At 34.3% G+C, this 24209-nt stretch overlaps 3 protein-coding genes and 1 long non-coding RNA gene across 6 annotated transcripts; 1 reads left to right on the top strand and 3 right to left on the bottom strand.

Annotated features, from left to right (window-relative positions):
* The first annotated feature begins 195 nt into the window (after nucleotides 1-195).
* On the top strand, nucleotides 196-3557 carry LOC124375459. The gene is made up of 2 exons (XR_006923692.1): nucleotides 196-277; nucleotides 1376-3557. It is a non-coding gene; the product is annotated as an uncharacterized LOC124375459 (long non-coding RNA).
* On the bottom strand, nucleotides 3555-12764 carry LOC124375458. 2 transcript variants are annotated; one of them, XM_046833818.1, is made up of 4 exons: nucleotides 12722-12764; nucleotides 12156-12225; nucleotides 6997-7024; nucleotides 3555-5012 (listed from the first exon to the last, which is right to left on the bottom strand). In XM_046833818.1, the coding sequence occupies exons 3-4, from the start codon at nucleotides 7008-7010 to the stop codon at nucleotides 4154-4156; spliced, it is 873 nt and encodes a 290-aa protein (XP_046689774.1). In that variant the 5' UTR covers nucleotides 7011-7024; nucleotides 12156-12225; nucleotides 12722-12764; the 3' UTR covers nucleotides 3555-4153. The 2 variants fall into 2 exon arrangements, with proteins under 2 accessions (XP_046689774.1, XP_046689773.1); XM_046833817.1 differs by lacking the exons at nucleotides 12156-12225; nucleotides 12722-12764 and adding an exon at nucleotides 7542-7644 and having other exon boundaries at nucleotides 6997-7065.
* On the bottom strand, nucleotides 10358-19568 carry LOC124375456. Of its 2 annotated transcripts, none has more exons than XM_046833815.1 (3): nucleotides 19528-19568; nucleotides 13851-13878; nucleotides 10358-11856 (listed from the first exon to the last, which is right to left on the bottom strand). In XM_046833815.1, the coding sequence occupies exons 2-3, from the start codon at nucleotides 13862-13864 to the stop codon at nucleotides 10998-11000; spliced, it is 873 nt and encodes a 290-aa protein (XP_046689771.1). In that variant the 5' UTR covers nucleotides 13865-13878; nucleotides 19528-19568; the 3' UTR covers nucleotides 10358-10997. The 2 variants fall into 2 exon arrangements, with proteins under 2 accessions (XP_046689771.1, XP_046689770.1); XM_046833814.1 differs by lacking the exon at nucleotides 19528-19568 and adding an exon at nucleotides 14382-14520 and having other exon boundaries at nucleotides 13851-13919.
* Nucleotides 17723-23188, bottom strand: LOC124375457. Its single transcript, XM_046833816.1, has 3 exons — nucleotides 23086-23188; nucleotides 22553-22621; nucleotides 17723-19228 (listed from the first exon to the last, which is right to left on the bottom strand). The coding sequence occupies exons 2-3, from the start codon at nucleotides 22564-22566 to the stop codon at nucleotides 18367-18369; spliced, it is 876 nt and encodes a 291-aa protein (XP_046689772.1). The 5' UTR covers nucleotides 22567-22621; nucleotides 23086-23188; the 3' UTR covers nucleotides 17723-18366.
* Nucleotides 23189-24209: the final 1021 nt, after the last annotated feature.

The following is a 24209-nucleotide window of genomic DNA, read 5'->3' as shown; positions in this document are numbered from 1 at the left end:
GCCGACCACCAAAAACTGCTCAGCCTGTGCCATTTCTAGTAGATACAGCAGATACAGTGAACGGCATTACATTACAGTTCTAGTATAAACACACACTGAGCTACAAATGGATATGCTGGCAGCTCACAACACCCTGCCTTAGTGCACATTTGCACTCATTGCGTTGATCTCTTTCTCTTTATCTGTAAGCAGCATGCACACACAGACATATTTTTCATCTGTGCAGTGGACACACCCACACTCTCAATGAGAAATTGTTTAGGCGGGTGCCAGGAAGGTAAGCTAAATTTAAAGCTTTAATTCCGCTTAACAAAAGACTATTATGGGATTAAATTTATGACTAAAGGGTTGACTTTGTATGCAATATTATCCACTTGGGATTTCTGATCAAGAATTTCATGATGCACAAGTTAATCAAGAACTGGTTCCAATTGGTTACCAGGGATACATTGCTTCCATAAGTAATTTGCACAATTACTTTTCAAATAGTTTTGAATTGACATAATGAATGTTAACTATTTGATTTATACCATATATCTACCATTTAAAGGTGAAAAATATTTCATTGTGACAAAGTTGTTGGTTATCATTTATGAGTCCCAGATGTCCACGATTTCTTCTGGAGAAGCACAGAAGCACTTTTAACATTGAACATTGTCTCAAAGCAGCTTTACACAGATAATGTGGTGATAAAAATGAATAAGATGTTCTTTATAAGTGTAAGTTTGGCCCTGATGAGTGAGCAGGTGGTGACTGTGGCAAGAAAAAACTCCTCGAGATGGCATAAGGAAGAAACCTTTAGAGGAACCAGACTCAAGAGGGAACCTATCCTCATCTGGGTTGCACCAAATGTCCATTTATTACAGCTAAACATGTTAAGTGATGGTGATCAGATGCAAACTGTAGTCCTGAGTCAGTGTAGCAGACTGTTGATATTAACTACAGTCCAAATCCACCCTCAAAGCTTCTGTTCTTATTTCGTAATTTCGAAGATTATTTCAGGTGACTCTAGCACATCTAATGCATATTGAGGGTAATGGGCTGAAGGACATTTGTATTTGTAGATGTGGATAGATGCGGCTAAGGGTCATTTACATTTTCAGATCTGGATATAGCCGATGCCCTTATCCAGGGTGACTTACAATTATCTCATTTTAAACACTTTTGCTCAAAGCCCAGCAGTTACAGATGGTGGGCTGTATTTGAGATTGTGAAGTCCAACATCCTAAAGACTGTGCTACCACACTTGCCCACCATCAGGCCTTTGCTGATGTGAGACATCCGACTAATATGACTGTGCTTTACCAGTGTTACATTTTTTTACAGTAGCCATCATGCTTTTCAGATCTTCTACACTCTAACTGTGGTTTTGCAGTTTCAGCAGGCACATGGGCCTTTTGCAGGAAGGAGTAAAGGTATACCTGCATGCCGTAGAACTTACACGTCAAGCATCATGTCCTGTGACCCATAATGCAGAATTTTCTCATGTGGAAGTGGATGAGCTGCTTCTAGAAGATCTAGGTTCCACAAGAGACTGAGAGTTCTAAACTTTGAGACATTCAACAACATCTGTTAATGGCCTCACTGCCTTTGGCAATTGTACTGATTGTTGCTCACGGTATGCTCACCAGGCACAGGCAGAGACATGATTTTTGTCTTTGTGGTGCTAATGAACTTGCCACATGATAAGAAGAGGTCAATCACACTCTACATTTCTTGGTTTGTATTGGTAGGTAAAGCACAGGACTACAGTTTCTTTCACCTGATTACCATCTGTATTTGACCCAGATTAGTCAGGAAATGTGAGAAAAGACTATACTGGAGCAAACATGTTAAAGAGAAGGTGTTAGATTCCTCTCTATTGTTTTAAATTAACAAAATTTGCATTCTTGTCTGTATTTTAAAAAGCTAATGTCCATTAATTTATTTATTTTTACAGTCGGTAAATCGTGGCTGTGTCATGTTCCCGTAATTTTATTACATGTCCACTCATTTATAAAATCCACACACTGTTGCTCTGCTCAGTGACTTAATTCTAACCCAATTAGCTGCAACTCATTATTTTTATAGCTTGCAATGTTGTTTTTTATTTTAAAAGAAAAAATATTCCGTCTGGAAAAATAGTCCGTTCGGCAGTTCCGAAATTGTTCTGAAATTCCTCTGGCTACAATTAAATAACAGTACAATTTATTATTGGATACGTTAGAATTAAAATTGTAATCTTTCAGAATATTGAGGATCGTGTGCTTTGTGCTGATATGGAAAACTAAAAAACAGCATTTCTTGGCAAACCTATACAAAATATATATTTTAAATTATAATATATATTATATACTTAAATAAATGTTAAGAAATTATATATGAGGTGATATTGAAAGTTTTAAGACTAATGGTGCTGTTTACCACATCTGCAGTTAGAACAAAGAGCAAACATGAAATTCTGTGTGAAACTGGGCAAATCTGCCACAGAGGCATTTGAGATGACATATGTTGAAAATAGTGATGTTGCAATTAATAGTTTGAGGTGTTTTGAGAGGTATGTGTGCTCAAAATCATTAGAACATCACTGGAAGACAACAAGAGATCAGGAAGACCTTCTATGAGGTCAACCCACGAAATGTTGAAACTATTCAGCAACTTGTGCATGATGATCGTCGGAGAACAATCCGCATGATGTCACTTCCGTACCCACCCTACTCGCCATATTTGGCTTTCTGAAAAAGCCAATTTCGGTGTCGAAACTATTCTTCCTGATCTCTTTGTATAGCAGTACAGATTTACTGTCCTCTGAAAATAACTCATCACACAGCCATTATTATCTCAATTCTATTTAAACATGTTTTATTAAAATAAATAAATAAATAAATAAAAAAGGGGTGAAATTAAAATCTTCAACACAACAGACATTTATTCATGATTTCCTTTCTTTACTCAGATATAAAAAAAAAAAAATTGAATCATTAAACATTTGTTTTACTGATACGGCAAGTATCAAACCAAGAACCAAAATCTGCCATGATGCACACATCCGGCAATTAAAACCGTCCGTGTGGAAACATAGCAAAAGTTCTGCTTGGTGTCCTGATGATTTACGTAATTTAAAAAATCATCATTTAAAACATTTACAAGAATAATTTATTTGTTTTTAATGTTAATTCCCTGCAAAGTGCAAGCATAGCTGGAAAACTAAGAGAAAAAAAAATTATTTCTTGTATTATTTCTTGTAAAATGGTAAATTGCTGTGAATCTACAAATTACATTTTACTACACTGATGATTATATGCTTTAAATAGAAAATGTTAATTACCTGCATGGGAGCAATTGTATTGATTAATCAAATTTATTTATTAAAATTGATTTATTAAATATTCTGTTTTAGAAATACTTTCTACACAGTGTATATGTAGGCAAAATAATGAACAATAAATTAAGAATGATAAGAAGTACATTTACAGAAATATTTTCCATTCTGGACCCACACTTATACAAATTACTCAATATGCATGTGCACACCACATTATCAATTTAATAATACACTCAATCCCACTCCAATCTTCCGGAAAATAGAATTCCTTTCATAACTTTTATTGCATTTTCGTAATAGTGGGCAACAAAACTAACAGAACTGAACAGAACAAATAGACTTTTTAGGATACAAAAACAATGCTATCAAAAACACTTAAAGTAACAAATTAAATACAGTATCTGATCTATATGTTAGGAATATAACAAAGCATTTATGAAGGATTTGCATGTTCAAAAAAATGAAGGGCTTCAACAGCAGCCATCTAGTGGACATTATTAGAAAAACAGATTGTCTTTTCTCATGTCACCTGTGGCATGAAAACTTTCTAAGCATTATTTTTTAGTAAAAAAAATAAAAAATAACCTCAATGACCTTTCTACACAAAGCTTCACGGTATCAACAATCCTATAATATAAACGTCATCTGAATTTCAGCCTGCACCACCCTCTAATTTTCTGTGTCTTAAAAATTAATCTTTATCTTTGAGAATTCAGAATATTACAATGCTGTGGCATATTTTATTTTTATTTAGACATACTTTTAGATTTTAATGAAATGCTCTCGGTATATCGGTTAGAATTCCACAAACTTTTGTGAAACTATAGAAGCAAGGCAAACTGCATGTGATTATAAGTACTGGTTTTTCAATTCCTGTACCTCAGCCTCAGCCTCACTGAAAGACAATTGTGTTTCTCTTAACAAATGTATTGAAGCTGTCTCACATACACTTAACCTCTCAAATAGTTGTTTGCGGCCTACACCCAGTACCCAACGCGGTTTCATGTGAAAGGCCAGGACTATATTATCCCATACATAATATTCTGGCCTAATCAGCGGTTCGATATCAAAGAAACCATCATTCATTTTCATGCGATATTCATAGTTATCTGAGGGAGACTGGCAATTCCACGACATGAACCCTTTCCTGTACGCACACAGAAATGTATCGTCAATGGGTAACCGAGGGTATTTCCTATAGCGTGTTATATGTCGTGGATGCACCACAACTGAATATGCAATCTCTTTCTTGTAGAGCTTGGTGTCTAGAATGCGCAGAATTGGAGCAGTTTCACGGCAGAACTGCTTGCTGTAGGCACGCAGAAGCTCTCTGAGAGTAAAAGTGAAGCGAAAGTTGCCATAACGGGATTCCCTCTGGAATGCAGGTGAAGTAGTGAATTTTTCTAGGAAAGGATTTTGGTTCCGGCTTTGCCACGGGAAATTGTCCTCAGCATCGGCGATATCATCATCGGTCACTGAAAGACCCCACCAGAGAAAGTTATTATTCCCACGGAATCCTCCATCTTTCAAGATTCCATGTAGGGCGTCCTTTTCAGTTACATGACAAACATTGGATGCATGGAAAACACAATCCGGGTACATGGGAACTTTGTTTCTCAGGTAGCCGTGGTCTGGATTTTCAGCTTTCAGATCAGATAAACTCACATGATTCCCTTCATAATAAATGAAGTTTTTGGATCTGGAGTTTCTAAAAAAGTAAGAAAAAAAACATTGTTTTAATTTATCAGGCATTTCATTTGTATATGTTTTACAATTCTACAATATGATACAAAATACTACGATTAAAAAGTGCTTGTGTCAGGCTTATGTATTGTAATACTCCAAGGCATGTACCAAAGTGATGGTAAATTTGGTGTTTCTTCAATTCTAAACTAATTTCACTCCAAAGTAGGAGTTAGGACAAGACAATCCCCCCAAAAGGGGTTAACTGTCATATGGACAATTTATCTCTTATTTTATAATTCTAAGTAAAAAAGACATCTGTCTAAACAATCATCACTTGAACATTTGGGTGGTCATTCCTGTAACGACTTCGATAATGTGAGAAAGGAAAGTGATTACATCAGCCGTTATTTTTGGTTTACCTGTAAAGCGAGACCTCTAATTTGAAAAGCAGCATTAAATTTCTCAACTGATATTGTCCATAGTTCATTTTTCTCTAATTAATCTGAAGTGTATATACTTTGTGAATGGATCTGCTGAAGACTAAAATATTAAGGTACTGTACATTTTGTAATAATTTTTTATTTTTTTTTATCTGTGTCTGGTTATTATCATACTTTAGTCATTATATTATTGTTATATATATATATATATATAAAGGAATATCTTATCTTATAAATCATTATATGGTCGTTATTGTATGAGTATATTGCTTCATAACAAAAAAATATATTTTTTAAACGAATATAACAAATATGTATAATATGGGAGGTGGTGGCTCGGCGGTTAAAACATTGGACTTTGGATTGGAAGGTCACAAGTTCAAATCCCACCGCTACCAATGCTGGGCCCTTGAGCAAGGCCCTTAACCTTCCCCTGCTCAGTTGTAAGTCGCTCTGGATAAGGGCATCTGCCAAATGCCGTAAATGTGGTTCATTTCAAGTACAATTTATGTTTTTTTTATGAAGAAAAAAACATGCAGGATCTTTACTATTACATTTTAAAATATTTTAAAAGTATAAATTTGTTGAATTTTTATATCATACATCAGCAAAAGTACTGAAACACCTAGTCTCATTGTTATTAAGAGACGTGCATGTTTCTTTTGTTTCTATGTAACAAACAAGGTCAAATAAAAAGTAAGCTGATCAAGTAACTGATTCTTATGAGACCCAGTACTTGGTCTTCACCTATTATCCATTTATACTCATCTCTTGGTGAGTTCATATCCTCATATAGGTTTTCATACTATTGCAATGCAGATGGCACTCAACTAATTCTCTCTTTCCCCCTACACAACACTTGTTTCTGCTTTGAACCTCGCACCTCTGACCGATTTCTCATCATGGATCTTAAGCTAAATGACTTTCATCCAAGGAAATTTATCTCCACTTCAAGATCTTTTGTAATTTCTATGTATCTACCCTTCACAACTGCATGGTAATCACGAACGAATCAACTGTCATCTTTTAATCACATTGCATGTGATGCTCATGTTGATTTTCAAAATCAGAATTTCTGTCCACAAAGGCCTCACAGGTGCTTGTTTAGTCCCTCATCATCTGAACACTGGACAACTGCAACTTGCTCATGGCAGGTCTGTCTCTGAAAGACAATCTGTCTCTGCACCTGATTCAAAACGCAACTTTTCTAGGTTCTCCCACACCACCCCACTTCCAGCTGTAAACACATTCATTCTGATTCATTCAGTGGGTCGAGTAATTGAGTTTTTAGTTGTTTTGTCTCCATGAATGGCACAATTTTCAGTTTTTACTGCGTACACGATTTTATATTTGGATTTATAGTAAAGAAAATGAGAAACTTGATTTTTTTTTGTATCTTTTTGTTTTGTTATAGGAATGATGTACGATTTTCAATAGTAATCTTCGGCATGGAGAACATGTTACACATGCTACTACTTGGTTAGACACACACGACTGCAATTATAACATTATTAGGTTACGTGTATTGTAACTGTCAATACAATTAATAAATATTTATTTCCTTACCCCAAGTTTGCCATTGTCACGTCTTGTTTGCTATTCTCAGTCTGCAAAAGATCAGCTTCTTCCACACCCCTATGAAACACACACACACACACACACACACACACACACACACACACGTAAGTATTTCCTGTATAATAGAAATATGCAATACCATACTTTCAAGTCTAGTATTGTCAATATATGCCTGCAAAATACAATACAAATGTTGATTGCTTCATCTTGCATACTCAAATGCTGTTTTGTTTTTGTTTTTTTTTGCTTTTTTTTACAGAAAGAAACCCAACATGGGGGCATTTGTTGAAAGGAGAAATCCCCCATGCATTCCTCAACAAGCAGCCATTATAATATTTTAAATTAAAGATAGTTAAACTCACTATGTGGCTTTTGTACTTTTTAAGTACACTTTTATACATAAATACCTGAATTCAGGTTATTGAAAATTAAACATTTTAACCAAAACCAGGTTAGCTTCTCTGTGTCCTGCTAAGTACTCATACTATATATTAATTCAAATATTAGCCTAACAAGATGAAATATGTACTCACCAATTTAATGAGTCAGGTCTGGTTGTCTGAGTAGTTTTGCAATCTGTGGAAACAATGCAGCTCAAACCAGTATAAAAAGACACACAGCTCCACCCCTGCCTTCCTTTTTGCATTTTTGCCTTCCAACTGGCCCAAAACTTCCAAAACTTCCATCTTAGCCATGCAAATGAAGACTGAGATATATATATATATATATATATATATATATATATATATATATATATATATATATATATATATATATATATATATATATATTTTTTTTTTTTTTTTTTTTTTTCATTTATTTTATTATTTTGTTTTTTGGTTTGGTTTGGTTTGGGTTTTTTTGGTTTTTCCCCCACCAGAATTTAGGAGTTCATTTACAATATTTTTTATCCAATTATTTATTTAAGCCACCCTCTGTTTCTCTTTTATTTTTTCCCTCGATTTATTTATCTTGGTTAAAAATAATTAAGAAAAAAACCCAAATAGTCAAAGATGAAAGAACTATTAACATTAATTTTGCACATAAACATTACACTTTTTTGTACAGGAATACATGCAAATTGGCTTAATATATCTAATACCATTGACTGATACACACACACACACACACACACACACACACTCAAAAATAATTAATTTAGTGCTGAGAACAATCTACTATTTAAATAATATCTGTCTTTTTCTGTCATTATCATGTCAATAGTCCTCATTTATGAATCTTTCAGTAAAGGTGTGTGTAAACTAAAAATACATACTCTGTACTCACGTGTTAATAAATTAAAATTACATGTACGAAATAACAAAATAATAATTCGCTAAACTTTTCTCAATAAATGATATATCAAAAGGTAACGTTCATAGAGAGCTGAAGACAAAATAATGTATAATGATGTCAAATCACTTCTACCTTCCAATAATAAGTGTATACAGTGTCTGATCAAGATATATAAAAGATCAGAGAGATAACAAGCACTTTAGTGTCAACAATGTTGTGCCAAATCATCCAATAAGTCCCGTGAGTCATCTCGAAACCTATAACTTATTACCATGTGGCTTAGATATTATGGTGGTGGTTGGAAACTTTAATTCAGTGTAAGGTGAAATGAAACCTACAGGCATGTCTCAACATGCCTAAATATAGCTGTTCATGACGAAACAAAAACCAAAATTTGCTTAATGTTTCCATTTCTTGCCGAATAAATGGCTGTGGTTTGAATAGAACATTTCTGTCGAAATAAAATATGAAATTTAATTGAAGCGTTTACATTTGATAGATGATCAGAACGTATAATACCAGCTGAACCAGACAACTCAACTAAATCAGTGAATAATTTGTGGCTTTCAGACCAGGCTTATACCAAAGCTAAAAAAACTTCGAAACTCAAACCAGTTCAGAAAAACCCACAGCTCCACCTTTTTACTGACTTTTTAACTTATTTATTTGTTCATAAAATCTGGATACGCACTCATCACATTCAATCTTCAGACACTTTTAAATAAAGACTGCTGTGTTTCTAAACACATATGCTGTATTTTCCCATTAAGAGTATGACCATGAAGAGACCATTGTCATTTCTATATTTTAAAGAATAAACTAAAATTTAAAATAAAACAAGAATACACATATTTTAGAGTTACACACACTCCCTCTATCACATTAGTGTTATTGTAGTGGTGAGAATGATCAACCCCTCAAATAATATCTGGTCATTGGTTCATTTCCACTGCCTGAAAAATGAAATACAGTCCAAAACTGTGTACTATGGTGTATTTTAAACACCATATAACACCATTATAAAAAACAAGTTCATTTGATTAAACAAAAATAATCAATTTACGATATGTTAATCACAGTTCTGCTACTTTGCTGTGTATTTCTTTTGGGTGAACCCATATGTTATCAGACAGATATGTGTATGTGTGTGTGTGTGTCTCTGTGTGTTGTTTGTGCACCTCAAGCAGCCCAGGGAACCCTTAAAGAGACAATGGTCGTGGAATTCCAGAAAGTTAGGTGTTTTTGCGAGGGAAATCCCTGCCTGATGTAAGAACCATTTTAAAACTGTATGAAAGTGTGTGCTGACACTGAGTTCACAACAGATGCACAGCTGACCAGGTTGGCTTTGTTTCTTTATAGTAAAGATAATTGGTATGATATAACCTTATCTGCCAGTAACAACTCTCCACCAACGATCAAAATAATAATTATAATTATTGTGGGAATAATCTATGTACATATATTTGTTTTGGATACAACCTTTGCTCTGAACAAACCGTTAAGTGTAAGTGTTTAAAGTTACAGCACAAACACAGCCTTTTTATACTGTTTTTACAGCATTGATAACAACCCTTATTCTTAATTGTGAATGTTTACTCATCCCTTATTTTGTATTAGACATCAGCTACCTCGCCTGGCGCCATTATTTGCTAAAGGTACGGTACTTTCTCTTTCCAATGATTTAATGGTGGCAGAGCCCAGAATTAACGGAAACCTAACGGAAAATTGTTAATTGCTGTGAACCTACAAATTAAATTTTTCTACACTGATGATTATATGCTTTGTATAGAAAATGTAAATTATCTGCATGGGAGCAATTGTATTGATCAATCAAATTTATTTATTAAAATACATTTATTAAGTATTCTGTTTTAAAAATACTTTCTACACAGTGTATATGTAGGCAAAATAATGAATAAAAAATTAAGAATCATAAGTAGAAGTACATTTACAGACATATTTTCCATTCTGGACCCACACTTATACAAATTATTCAATATGCATGTGCACACCACATTATCAATTTAATAATACACTCAATCCCACTCCAATCTTCATAAAAAATTCCTTTCATAACTTTTATTGCATTTTTGTATCAGTGGGCAACAAAACTAACAGAACTGAACAGAACAAATTGACTTTTTAGGATACAAAAACAATGCTATCAAAAACACTTGAAGTAACAAATTAAATAAAGTATCTGATCTATATGTTAGGAATATAACAAAGCATTTATGAAGGATTTGCATGTTCAAAATATTAAAGGGCTTCAACAGCAGCCATCTAGTGGACATTATTTTAAGAAAACAGATTGTCTTTTCTCATGTCACCTGTGGCATGAAAACTTTCTAAGCATTATAAACAGCACTGACACCGAACACTTCTTTCAGTAAAAAAAATAATAAAATAACCTCAATGACCTTTCTACACAAAGCTTCACGGTATCAACAATCCTACGCATAACAAAAATGTATTCATATAAACGTCATCTGAATTTCAGCCTGCACCACTCTCTAATTTTCTGTGTCTTAAAAATTAATCTTAATCTTTGAGAATTCAGAATATTACAATGCTGTGGCATATTTTTTTTTAATTTAGACATACCTTTAGATTTTAATGAAAAGCTCTCGGTATATCGGTTAGAATTCCACAAACGTTTGTGAAACTATAGAAGCAAGGCAAACTGCCTGTGATTATAAATACTGGTTTTTCAATTCCTGTACCTCAGCCTCAGCCTCACTGAAAGACATTTTTTTTTTTTTTAACAAATTTTTTGAAGCTGTCTCACATACACTTAACTTCTCAAATAGTCGTTCACGACTTACATGCAGTACACTATACGGTTCCATGTGAAAGGCCACGACTATATTATCCCATACATAATATTTTGGCCTAATCAGCGGTTCGATTTTAAAGAAACCATCATTCATTTTCATGCGATATTCATAGTTATCTGAGGGAGACTGGCAATTCCATGACATGAACCCTTTCCTGTACGCACACAAAAATCTGTTGTCGATGGGTAACCGAGGGTATTTCCTATAGCGTGTTATATGTCGTGGATGCACCACAACTGAATATGCAATCTCTTTCTTGTAGAGCTTGGTGTCTAGAATGCGCAGAATTGGAGCAGTTTTATTGCAGAACTGCTTGCTGTAATCACGCAGAAGCTCTCTGAGAGTAAAAGTGAAGCGAAAGTTGCCATAACGGGATTCCCTCTGGAATGCAGGTGAAGTAGTGAATTTTTCTAGGAAAGGATTTTGGTTCCGGCTTTGCCACGGGAAATTGTCCTCAGCATCGGCGATATCATCATCGGTCACTGAAAGACCCCACCAGAGAAAGTTATCATTCCCACGGAATCCTTCATCTTTCAAGATTCCATGTAGGGCTTCCTTTTCAGTTACATGACAAACATTGGATGCATGGAAAACACAATCAGGGTACATGGGAACTTTGTTTCTCAGGTATCCGTGGTCTGGATTTTCAGCTTTCAGATCAGATAAACTCACATGATTCCCTTCATAATAAATGAAGTAATCGGATCTGGAGTTTCTAGAAAAGTAAGAAAAAAAACATGGTTTTAATTTATCAGGCATTTCATTTGTATATGTTTTACAATTCTACAATATGATACAAAATACTACGATTAAAAAGTGCTTGTGTCAGGCTAATGTATTGTAATACTTCAAGGCATGTACCAAAGTGATGGTAAATTTGGTGTTTCTTCAATTCTAAGCTAATTTCAATCCAAAGTAGGAGTTAGGACAAGACAATCCCCCCAAAAGGGGTTAACTGTCATATGGACAATTTATCTCTTATTTCATAATTCTAAGTAAAAAAGGCATCTGTCTAAACAATCATCACTTGAACATTTGGGTGGTCATTCCTGTAACGACTTCGATAATGTGAGAAAGGAAAGTGATTACATCAGCCGTTATATTTGGTTTACCTGTAAAGCGAGACCTCTAATTTGAAAAGCAGCATTAAATTTCTCAACTGATATTGTCCATAGTTCATTTTTCTCTAATTAATCTGAAGTGTATATACTTTGTGAATGGATCTGCTGAAGACTAAAATATTAAGGTACTGTACGTTTTGTAATAATTTAATTATTTTTATCTGTGTCTGGTTATTATCATACTTTAGTCATTATATTTTATATATATATATATATATATATATATATATATATATATATATATATATATATATATATATATATATATATATATAATATACATAAAGGTATATCTTATCTTATAAATCATTATATGGTCGTTATTGTATGAGTATATTGCTTCTTAAAAAAATATATTTTTGAAACAAATATAACAAATATGTATATTATGGGAGGTGGTGGCTCGGTGGTTAAAGCATTGGACTTTGGATTGGAAGGTCACAAGTTCAAATCCCACCGCTACCAATGCTGGGCCCTTGAGCAAGGTCCTTAACCTTCCCCTGCTTAGTTCTAAATCGCTCTGGATAAGGGCATCTGCCAAATGCCGTAAATGTGGTTCATTTCAAGTACGATTTGTGTTTTTTTTTTTTTATGGAAAAAAAACACGCAGGATCATAACTATTACATTTTAAAATATTTTAAAAGTATAAATTTGTCAAATTTTTCTATCATACATCAGCAAAAGTACTGAAACACCTAGTCTCATTGTTATTAGGAGACGTGCATGTTCCTTTTGCTTCCTATGTAACAAACTAGGTCAAATAAAAAGTCCATTTATACTCCTCTCTTGGTGAGTTCATATCCTCATATAGGTTTTCATACTATTGCAATGCAGATGGCACTCAACTAATTCTCTCTTTCCCCCTACACAACACTTGTTTCTGCTTTGAACCTCTCACCTCTGACCGAATTCTCATCATGGATCTAAAGCGAAATGACTTTCATCCAAGGAAATTTATCTCCACTTCAAGATCTTTTGTAATTTCTATGTATCTACCCTTCACAACTGCATGGTAATCAGGAACGAATCAACTGTCATCTTTTAATCACATTGCATGTGACGCTCATGTTGATTTCTCTTGTACAAAATCAAAATTTCTGTCCACAAAGGTCTTAAAGGTGCTTGTTTAGTCCCTCATCATCTGAACACTGGACAACTGCAACTTGCTCATGGCAGGTCTGTCTCTGAAAGACAATCTGTCTCTGCACCTGATTCAAAACGCAACACTTCTAGGTTCTCCCACACCACCCCACTTCCAGCTGTAAACACATTCATTCTGATTCATTCAGTGGGTCGAGAAATTGAGTTTTAGTTGTTTTGTCTCCATGAATGGCACAATTTTCAGTTTTTACTGCGTACACGATTTTATATTTGGATTTATAGTAAAGGAAATGAGAAACTTGATTTTTTTTTGTATCTTTTTGTTTTGTTATAGGAATGACGTACGATTTTCAATAGTAATCGTCGGCATGGAGAACATGCTACACATGCTACTACTTGGTTAGACACACACGACTGCAATTATAACATTATTAGTTTACGTGTATTGTAACTGTCAATACAATTAATAAATATTTATTTCCTTACCCCAAGTTTGCCATTGTCACGTCTTGTTTGCTATTCTCAGTCTGCAAAAGATCAGCTTCTTCCACACCCCTATGAAACACACACACACACACACACACACACACACGTAAGTATTTCCTGTATAAAAGAAATATGCAATACCATACTTTGAAGTCTAGTATTGTTGATATATGCCTGCAAAATACAATACAAATGTTGATTGCTTCATCTTGCATACTCAAATGCTGTTTTGTTTTTGTTTTTTTGCTTTTTTACAGAAAGAAACCCAACATGGGGGCATTTGTTGAAAGGACAAATCCCCCATGCACTCCTCAACAAGCAGCCATTATAAGCTTTTAAATTAAAGATAGTTAAACTCACTATGTGGCTTTTGTACTTTTTAAGTACACTTTTATACATAAATACCCGAATTCAGGTTATTGAAAATTAAAAATTTCAACCAAAACCAGGTTAGCTTCTCTGTGTCCTGCTAAGTACTCATACTATATATTAATTCAAATATTAGCCTAACAAGATGAAATATGTACTCACCAATTTAATGAGTCAGGTCTGGTTGTCTGAGTAGTGTTGCAATCTGTGGAAACAAAGCAGCTCAAACCAGTATAAAAAGACACACAGCTCCACCCCTGCCTTCCTTTTTGCATTTTTGCCTTCCAACTGGCCCAAAACTTCCAAAACTTCCATCTTAGCCATGCAAATGAAGACTGATATATATATAATATATATATATTTTTTTTTTCATTTATTTTTATTATTTTGTTTTTTGGTTTGGTTTGGTTTGGGTTTTTTTGGTTTTTCCCCCACCAGAATTTAGGAGTTCATTTACAATATTTTTTATCCAATTATTTATTTAAGCCACCCTCTGTTTCTCTTTTATTTTTTCCCTTAATTTATTTATCTTGGTTAAAAATATTTAAGAAAAAAACCCAAATAGTCAAAGATGAAAGAACGATTAACATTAATTTTGCACATAAACATTACACTTTTTTGTACAGGAATACATGCAAATTGACTTAATATATCTAATACCATTGACTGATACACACACACACACACACACACACACACACACACACTCAAAAATAATTAATTTAGTGCTGAGAACAATCTACTATTTAAATAATATCTGGTCAATGGTTTCTGTCATTATCATGTCAATAGTCCTCATTTATGAATCTTTCAGTAAAGGTGTGTGTGTAAACTAAAAATACATACTCTGTACTCACGTGTTAATAAATTAAAATTACATGTACGAAATAACAAAATAATAATTCGCTAAACTTTTCTCAATAAACGATACATCAAAAGGTAACGTTCATAGAGAGCTGAAGACAAAATAATGTATAATGATGTCAAATCACTTCTACCTTCCAATAATAAGTGTATACAGTGTATGATCAAGATATATAAAAGATCAGAGAGATAACAAGCACTTTAGTGTCAACAATGTTGTGCCAAATCATCCAATAAGTCCCGTGAGTCATCTCGAAACCTATAACTTATTACCATGTGGCTTAGATATTATGGTGGTGGTTGGAAACTTTAATTCAGTGTAAGGTGAAATGAAACCTACAGGCATGTCTCAACATGCCTAAATATAGCTGTTCATGACGAAACAAAAACCAAAATTTGCTTAATGTTTCCATTTCTTGCCGAATAAATGGCTGTGGTTTGAATAGAACATTTCTGTCGAAATAAAATATGAAATTTAATTGAAGCGTTTACATTTGATAGATGATCAGAACGTATAATACCAGCTGAACCAGACAACTCAACTAAATCAGTGAATAATTTGTGGCTTTCAGACCAGGCTTATACCAAAGCTAAAAAACTTGAAACTCAAACCAGTTCAGAAAACCCACAGCTCCACCTTTTACTGACTTTTTAACTTATTTATTTGTTCATAAAATCTGGATACGCACTCATCACATTCAATCTTCAGACACTTTTAAATAAAGACTGCTGTGTTTCTAAACACATATGCTGTATTTTCCCATTAAGAGTATGACCATGAAGAGACCATTGTCATTTCTATATTTTAAAGAATAAACTAAAATTTAAAATAAAACAAGAATACACATATTTTAGAGTTACACACACTCCCTCTATCACATTAGTGTTATTGTAGTGGTGAGAATGATCAACCCCTCAAATAATATCTGGTCATTGGTTCATTTCCACTGCCTGAAAAATGAAATACAGTCCAAAACTGTGTACTATGGTGTATTTTAAACACCATATAACACCATTATAAAAACAAGTTCATTTGATTAAACAAAAATAATCAATTTACGATATGTTAATCACAGTTCTGCTACTTTGCTGTGTATTTCTTTTGGGTGAACCCATATGTTATCAGACAGATATGTATGTGTGTGTGTGTGTCTCTGTGTGTTGTTTGTGCACCTCAAGCAGCCCAGGGAACCCTTAAAGAGACAATGGTCGTGGAATTCCAGAAAGTTAGGTGTTTTTGCGAGGGAAATCCCTGCCTGATGTAAGAACCATTTTAAAACTGTATGAAAGTGTGTGCTGACACTGAGTTCACAACAGATGCACAGCTGACCAGGTTGGCTTTGTTTCTTTATAGTAAAGATAATTGGTATGATATAACCTTATCTGCCAGTAACAACTCTCCACCAACGATCAAAAGAATAATTATTGTGGGAATAATCTATGTACATATATTTGTTTTGGATACAACCTTTGCTCTGAACATTAGGTTCTCATCTTCTGTTACATTTGCGGCATTTGGCAGACGCGCTTATCCAGAGCGACTTACAACTGAGGAGGGGAGGGTTTTAGGGCTTTGCTCAAGGGCCCAGCAGTGGCAGCTTGGTGGTGGTGGGATTTGAACCTGTGACCTTCTGATCCAAAGCCCAAAGCCTTAACCACTGAGCTAGCACCTCCACCGTTACATGTTACATACACATACACATATATGTACATCGCTAAGTTTCAGATTTTTCCCTCCATTACAGAACATTCTGTTCTCGTGGTTATCTTCTATTTTTTACATATCCAGACCTTTTGATACTCGCTAAATCTGCACGTATACTCTACATAGACGGTTCCTCTTTTTCCACAGACAGTGACCTTTCTTTCACCCTGTATCTGTGATATACAGCGGGGAAAATAAGTATTTGACACATCAGCATTTTTATCAGTAAGGGGATTTCTAAGTGGGCTATTGACAAACTTTCCACCAGATGTAGCCATCAAGCCAAATATTGAATTCCTACTAAGAAATCAGAACATTTAAGTATACAAGTTGAGTCATAATAAATAAAGTGAAATGACAATGAGTCAAAGTCAAACCGTTAAGTGTAAGTGTTTAAAGTTACAGCACAAACACAGCCTTTTTATACTGTTTTTACAGCATTGATAACAACCCTTATTCTTATTTGTGAATGTTTACTCATCCCTAATTTTCTATTAGACATCAGCTACCTCGCCTGGCGCCATTATTTGCTAAAGGTACGGTACTTTCTCTTTCCAATGATTTAATGGTGGCAGAGCCCAGAATTAACGGAAACCTAACGGAAAATTGTTAATTGCTGTGAACCTACAAATTAAATTTTTCTACACTGATGATTATATGCTTTATATAGAAAATGTAAATTACCTGCATGGGAGCAATTGTATTGATCAATCAAATGTATTTATTAAAATACATTTATTAAGTATTCTGTTTTAAAAATACTTTCTACACAGTGTATATGTAGGCAAAATAATGAATAAAAAATTAAGAATCATAAGTAGAAGTACATTTACAGACATATTTTCCATTCTGGACCCACACTTATACAAATTATTCAATATGCATGTGCACACCACATTATCAATTTAATAATACACTCAATCCCACTCCAATCTTCAGGAAAATAGAATTCCTTTCATAACTTTTATTGCATTTTTGTATCAGTGGGCAACAAAACTAACAGAACTGAACAGAACAAATAGACTTTTTAGGATACAAAAACAATGCTATCAAAAACACTTGAAGTAACAAATTAAATACAGTATCTGATCTATATGTTAGGAATATAACAAAGCATTTATGAAGGATTTGCATGTTCAAAATATTAAAGGGCTTCAACAGCAGCCATCTAGTGGACATTATTTTAAGAAAACAGATTGTCTTTTCTCATGTCACCTGTGGCATGAAAACTTTCTAAGCATTATAAACAGCACTGACACCGAACACTTCTTTCAGTAAAAAAAATAATAAAATAACCTCAATGACCTTTCTACACAAAGCTTCACGGTATCAACAATCCTACGCATAACAAAAATGTATTCATATAAACGTCATCTGAATTTCAGCCTGCACCACTCTCTAATTTTCTGTGTCTTAAAAATTAATCTTAATCTTTGAGAATTCAGAATATTACAATGCTGTGGCATATTTTTTTTAAATTTAGACATACCTTTAGATTTTAATGAAATGCTCTCGGTATATCGGTTAGAATTCCACAAACGTTTGTGAAACTATAGAAGCAAGGCAAACTGCCTGTGATTATAAATACTGGTTTTTCAATTCCTGTACCTCAGCCTCAGCCTCACTGAAAGACATTTTTTTTTTTTTTAACAAATGTATTGAAGCTGTCTCACATACACTTAACCTCTCAAATAGTTGTTTGCGGCCTACACCCAGTACCCAACGCGGTTTCATGTGAAAGGCCAGGACTATATTATCCCATACATAATATTCTGGCCTAATCAGCGGTTCGATATCAAAGAAACCATCATTCATTTTCATGCGATATTCATAGTTATCTGAGGGAGACTGGCAATTCCACGACATGAACCCTTTCCTGTACGCACACAGAAATGTATCGTCGATGGGTAACCGAGGGCATTTCCTATAGTGTTTTATCTTTCGTGGATGCACCACAACTGAATATGCAATCTCTTTCTTGTAGAGCTTGGTGTCTAGAATGCGCAGAATTGGAGCAGTTTTATTGCAGAACTTCTTGCTGTAGGCATGCAGAAGCTCTCTGAGAGTAAAAGTGAAGCGAAAGTTGCCATAACGGGATTCCCTCTGGAATGCAGGTGAAGTAGTAAATTTTTCTAGGAAAGGATTTTGATTCCGGCTTTGCCACAGGAAATTGTCCTCAGCATCGGCGATATCATCATCGGTCACTGAAAGGCCCCACCAGAGAAAGTTACCATTCCCGCGGAATCCTCCATCTTTTAAGATTCTATGTAGGGCTTCCTTTTCAGTTACATGACAAACATTGGATGCACGGAAAACACAATCAGGGTACATGGGAACGTCTTTCTTTTTCAGGTAGCCGTGGTCTGGATTTTCAGCTTTCAGATCAGATAATATCACATGATTCCTTTTATAAGGAATGAAGTTATTGGATCTGGAGTTTCTAGAAAAGTAAGAAAAAAACATTGTTTTAATTCATCAGGCATTTCATTTGTATCTGTTTTACAATTCTACAATATGATACAAAATACTATTATTAAAAAGTGCTTTTGTCAGGCTAATGTATTGTAATACTTCAAGGCATGTACCAAAGTGATGGCAAATTTGGTGTTTCTTCAACTCTATGCTTATTTCACTCCAAAGTAGGAGTTAGGACAAGACAATCCCCCCAAAAGGATTTAACTGTCATATGGACAATTTATCTCTTATTTTATAATTCTAAGTAAAAAAAGACATCTGTCTAAACAATCATCACTTGAACATTTGGGTGGTCATTCCTGTAAAAAAAGTAAAAGTAAAGCAGCATTAAATGTCTCAACTGATATTGTATCTGTGTCTGGTTATTATCATACTTTTAGTCATTATATACTGTATATATATATATACTGGCGATCAAAATTAGAGAACAATGTATAAACAATTGAACAATTCTGAAATAATGTAATCTACACTGCTCAACAGTTGAAGTTTTTGTTCTGTCTATTCCATGCTACCAGAACACCTTTTCCACAAAATAACTAAGGCAATTAAAAAAAAAACATTCTTTTGCAGAAAACACACTGATCAAAATTAGAGAACACTTTCAGATACCTCCCAGTTATTGGTGTTAATCTGGTACCTAGTGCTAATTTCCTTAATTATCTGTCAACCCCTATTTAACTGGCAGCCTAACTTCCAGTTTCACCGACTCTGCAAGATGGTGGGCCGTTCTAAAGTGACTGAAAGCCTCCGGCAGCAAGTTGTCCAGATGAAGGCCAAAGGGATGACCCTATCAGCCATAGCAAGACAAGTTGTTCGTTCTAAATCTGTGATTTCAAGAATATTGAATCTTTACAACATCACAAACTCATTCAAGTCCGCCAAGAAGGCTGGTCGTTTACGGAAGACAAATACAAGAGAGGACAGGATACTGCGGAGGATCTCAATGGGCAATCGTTTCCACACTGCAGCTGGAATTGCTCACCAGTTCAGCGCTGAACAGGGTAAAAGGATCTGTCTCGTCATACAGTGTCCCGACGTTTAAGAACATTTGGACTGAAAGCCCACTCTGCAGTGACCAAACCTCTCATTAGCAGAAAGAATCAAAAGGCTAGACTAAGCATGTTGTGTGGACAGAGGAGAACTGGTCCAAAGTTCACTTCAGTGATAAAAGCAAGTTTAATTTATTTGGGTCCGATGGGAAACATTATGTTCGGCGACAAACTGGAGAAAGACTGAACTCAAAGTGTGTAAAGAAGTCAGTGAAAAGTGGAGGAGGAAGTGTCATGGTTTGGGGAATGTTTTCTGCAGCAGCTACATGGCAGAGTGAAGTGATTTTTATCAGAAGCTTCTTCAACAACATATGGTTCCTTCACTGCGTTCATCACCCAATCAGCCCAGTCATGCAGGACAACGCTCCATGTCACACAGCAAAATGGGTAAAGCAGTTCCTTAAAACTGAAAACATTGAAATAATGACATGGCCACGAACTGTGGAGGAGACTGGAAGAAGAGTGGACCAAAATCACACCAGAGCAGTGTGAGAGACTAGTGCTGTCCTGTGGCCGGAGATGTGCTGAAGTCATTCAGAGCAGAGGCCTGTACACTTCCTACTAATTGCTGACTGTTGTAACCTTCAGAACATTTTGTTGTAATATTTTTCCATGCTAGTCATTGTTGTTCTCTAATTTTGATCAGTGTGTTTTCTGGAAAATAATGTTTTTTTTAAATGCCTTAGTTAATTTGTGGAAAAGGTGTTCTGGTAGCATGGTATAGACAGGAAAAAACTCCTTCAACTGTTGAGCAGTGAAGATGACATTATTTCAGAATTGTTCAATTGTTTATACATTGTGCTCTAATTTTGATCGCCAGTGTGTGTGTATATATATATATATATATATATATAAAATACTGTATACATAAAGGTATATCTTTTCTTATAAATCATTATATGGTCGTTATTGTATGAGTATATTGCTTCTTAACAAAAAAAAATATCTTTGAAACAAATATAAAAAATATGTATAATATGGGAGGTGGTGGCTCGGTGGTTAAAACATTGGATTTTGACTCAGAAGGTCACAAATCCCACCACCACCAAGCTGGCAATGCTGGGCCCTTGAGCAAGGCCCTTAACCTTCCCCTGTTAAGTTGTAAGTCGCTCTGGATAAGGGCATCTGCCAAATGCCGTAAATGTGGTTCATTTCAAGTACGATTTATGTGTTTTTTATGGAAAAAAAAAAACATGCAGGATCTTTACTATTACATTTTAAAATATTTTACAAGTATAAATTTGTCGAATTTTTATATCATACATCAGCAAAAGTACTGAAACACCTAGTCTCATTGTTATTAAGAGACGTGCATGTTCCTTTTGTTTCTATGTAACAAACTAGGTCAAATAAAAAGTAAGTTGATCAAGTAACTCTGATTCTCACAAGACCCAGTACTTGGTCTTCACCTATTATCCATTTATACTCCTCTCTTGGTGAGTTCATATCCTCATATAGGTTTTCATACTATTGCAATGCAGATGGCACTTAACTAATTCTCTCTTTCCCCCTACACAACATTTGTTTCTGCTTTGAACCTCTCACCTCTGACCGATTTCTCATCATGGATCTGAAGCTAAATGACTTTCATCCAAGGAAATTTATCTCCACTTCAAGATCTTTTGTAATTTCTATGTATCTACCCTTCACAACTGCATGGTAATCACGAACGAATAAACTGTCATTCATTCAGTGGGTCGAGAAATTGAGTTTTTAGTTGTTTTGTCTCGATGTATGGCACAATTTTCAGTTTTTACTGCATCCACGATTTTATACTTGGATTTACAAGGAAGGAACAAGTGAAGGAAATGAGAAACTTGTTGCTTTTTTGTATCGTTTTTTGTGTTGTTATAGGAATGACGTACGATTTTCGATAGTAATCTTCGGCATGGAGTTTCTATCCACAAAAATTAAAAAAGTTGTTTATTTTTCTTCCAGTTTCTGACAGAATGTTTCAAAAGCTAAACAGGCCAAACTTAATACAAGTTTAAAAATGAAGGTTATATGAGGTTCAAGTTGATCTGGTAAATAAGTATACAAATAATGCGAGCTGAACAAATGAATAAAATAATAAAGAATTCAAATAATTCAGGGATAGCATTATTCCCTCCATATGCTACTACTTGGTTAGAAAATAAGACTTAAGAAGCTGAACACACACACGACTGCAATTATAACATTATTAGTTTACGTGTATTGTAACTGTCAATACAATTAATAAATATTTATTTCCTTACCCCAAGTTTGCCATTGTCACGTCTTGTTTGCTATTCTCAGTCTGCAAAAGATCAGCTTCTTCCACACCCCTATGAAACACACACACACACACACACACACACACACACACACACACACGTAAGTATTTCCTGTATAATAGAAATATGCAACACCATACTTTCAAGTCTAGTATTGTTGATATATGCCTGCAAAATACAATACAAATGTTGATTGCTTCATCTTGCATACTTAAATGCTGTTTTGTTTTTGTTATTTTGCTTTTTTACAGAAAGAAACCCAACATGGGGGAATTTGTTGAAAGCAGAAATCCCCCATGCATTCCTCAACAAGCAGCCATTATAATCTTTTAAATTAAAGATAGTTAAACTCACTATGTGGCTTTTGTATTTTTTAAGTACACTTTTATACATAAATACCCGAATTCAGGGTATTAAAAATTTTAACCAAAACCAGGTTAGCTTCTCTGTGTCCTCAAGTATTCATACTATATATTAATTCAAATATTAGACTATTAGATAAAATATGTACTCACCAAATTAATGAGTCAAGTCTGGTTGTCTGATTAGTTTTGCAATCTGTGGAAACAATGCAGCTCAAACCAGTATAAAAAGACACACAGCTTCACCTCCTCTGCCTTCCTTTTTGCATTTTTGCAACTTTTTTTTTTTTCATTTTTTTTTTATTATTTAGTTTTTTCCCCCAACAGAATTTAGGAGTTCATTTACAATATTTTTTATCCAATTATTTATTTAAGCCACCCTCTGTTTTTATTTTATTTTTTGCCCTTGATTTATTTATCTTGGTTAAAAATAATTAAGAAAATAAACCTAAATAGCCAAAGATGAAAGAACTATTAACATTAATTTTGCACATAAACATTACACTTTTTTGTACAGGAATACATGCAAATTAATATATCTAAAACCACACACACACACACACACACACACACACACACACACACACACACACACAAAAAGAGTGCTGAGAACAATCTACTATTTAAATAATATCTGGTCAATGGTTTCTGTAATTATCATGTCAATAGTCCTCATTTATGAATCTTTCAGTAAAGGTGTGTGTGTAAACTAAAAATACATACTCTGTACTTAGATATTATGGTGGTGGTTGGAAACTTCAATTCAGTGTAAGGTGAAACGAAACCGACAGGCATGTCTCAACATGCCTAAATATAGCTGTTCATGACGAAATAAAAACCAAAATTTGCTTAATGTTTCCATTTCTTGCCAAATAAATGGCTGTGGTTTTTAACTTATTTATTTGTTTATAAAATCTGGATACGCACTCATCATATTCAATCTTCAGACACTTTTAAATAAAGACTGCTGTGTTTCTAAACACATATGCTGTATTTTCCCATTAAGAGTACGACCATGAAGAGACCATGGTCATTTCTATATTTTGAAGAATAAACAAAAATTGAAAATAAAACAAGAATACGCCTCATACACGTATTTTAGAGTTACACACACTCCCTCTATCACATTACTGTTGTGTAGTGCTGAGAATGATCAACCCCTCGAATAATATCTGGTCATTGGTTCATTTCCACTGCCTGAAAAATGAAATACAGTCAGAAACTGTGTACTATGGTGTATTTAAAAAAAAAAAAGTTCATTATAATAAACAAAAAGA

The sequence above is a fragment of the Silurus meridionalis genome, chromosome 21 (genome assembly GCF_014805685.1).
Source record: "Silurus meridionalis isolate SWU-2019-XX chromosome 21, ASM1480568v1, whole genome shotgun sequence".
Lineage (NCBI taxonomy): Eukaryota > Metazoa > Chordata > Actinopteri > Siluriformes > Siluridae > Silurus > Silurus meridionalis.
The sequence above is the reverse complement of the archived record's forward strand: the minus strand, read 5'-3'. Positions and strand labels throughout refer to the sequence as shown.

Excerpts from the sequence above, each read along its gene's own strand:
- LOC124375456 (XM_046833814.1), bottom strand. The coding sequence starts at position 14,494 with ATGCAAAAAGGAAGGCAGGGGTGGAGCTGTGTGTCTTTTTATACTGGT. Across the intron at positions 13,920-14,381 it reads AGACCTGACTCATTAAATTG|GGGTGTGGAAGAAGCTGATC; the intron begins GTGAGTACATAT and ends TGTGTTTCATAG. Across the intron at positions 11,857-13,850 it reads GTGACAATGGCAAACTTGGG|AAACTCCAGATCCGATTACT; the intron begins GTAAGGAAATAA and ends TTACTTTTCTAG.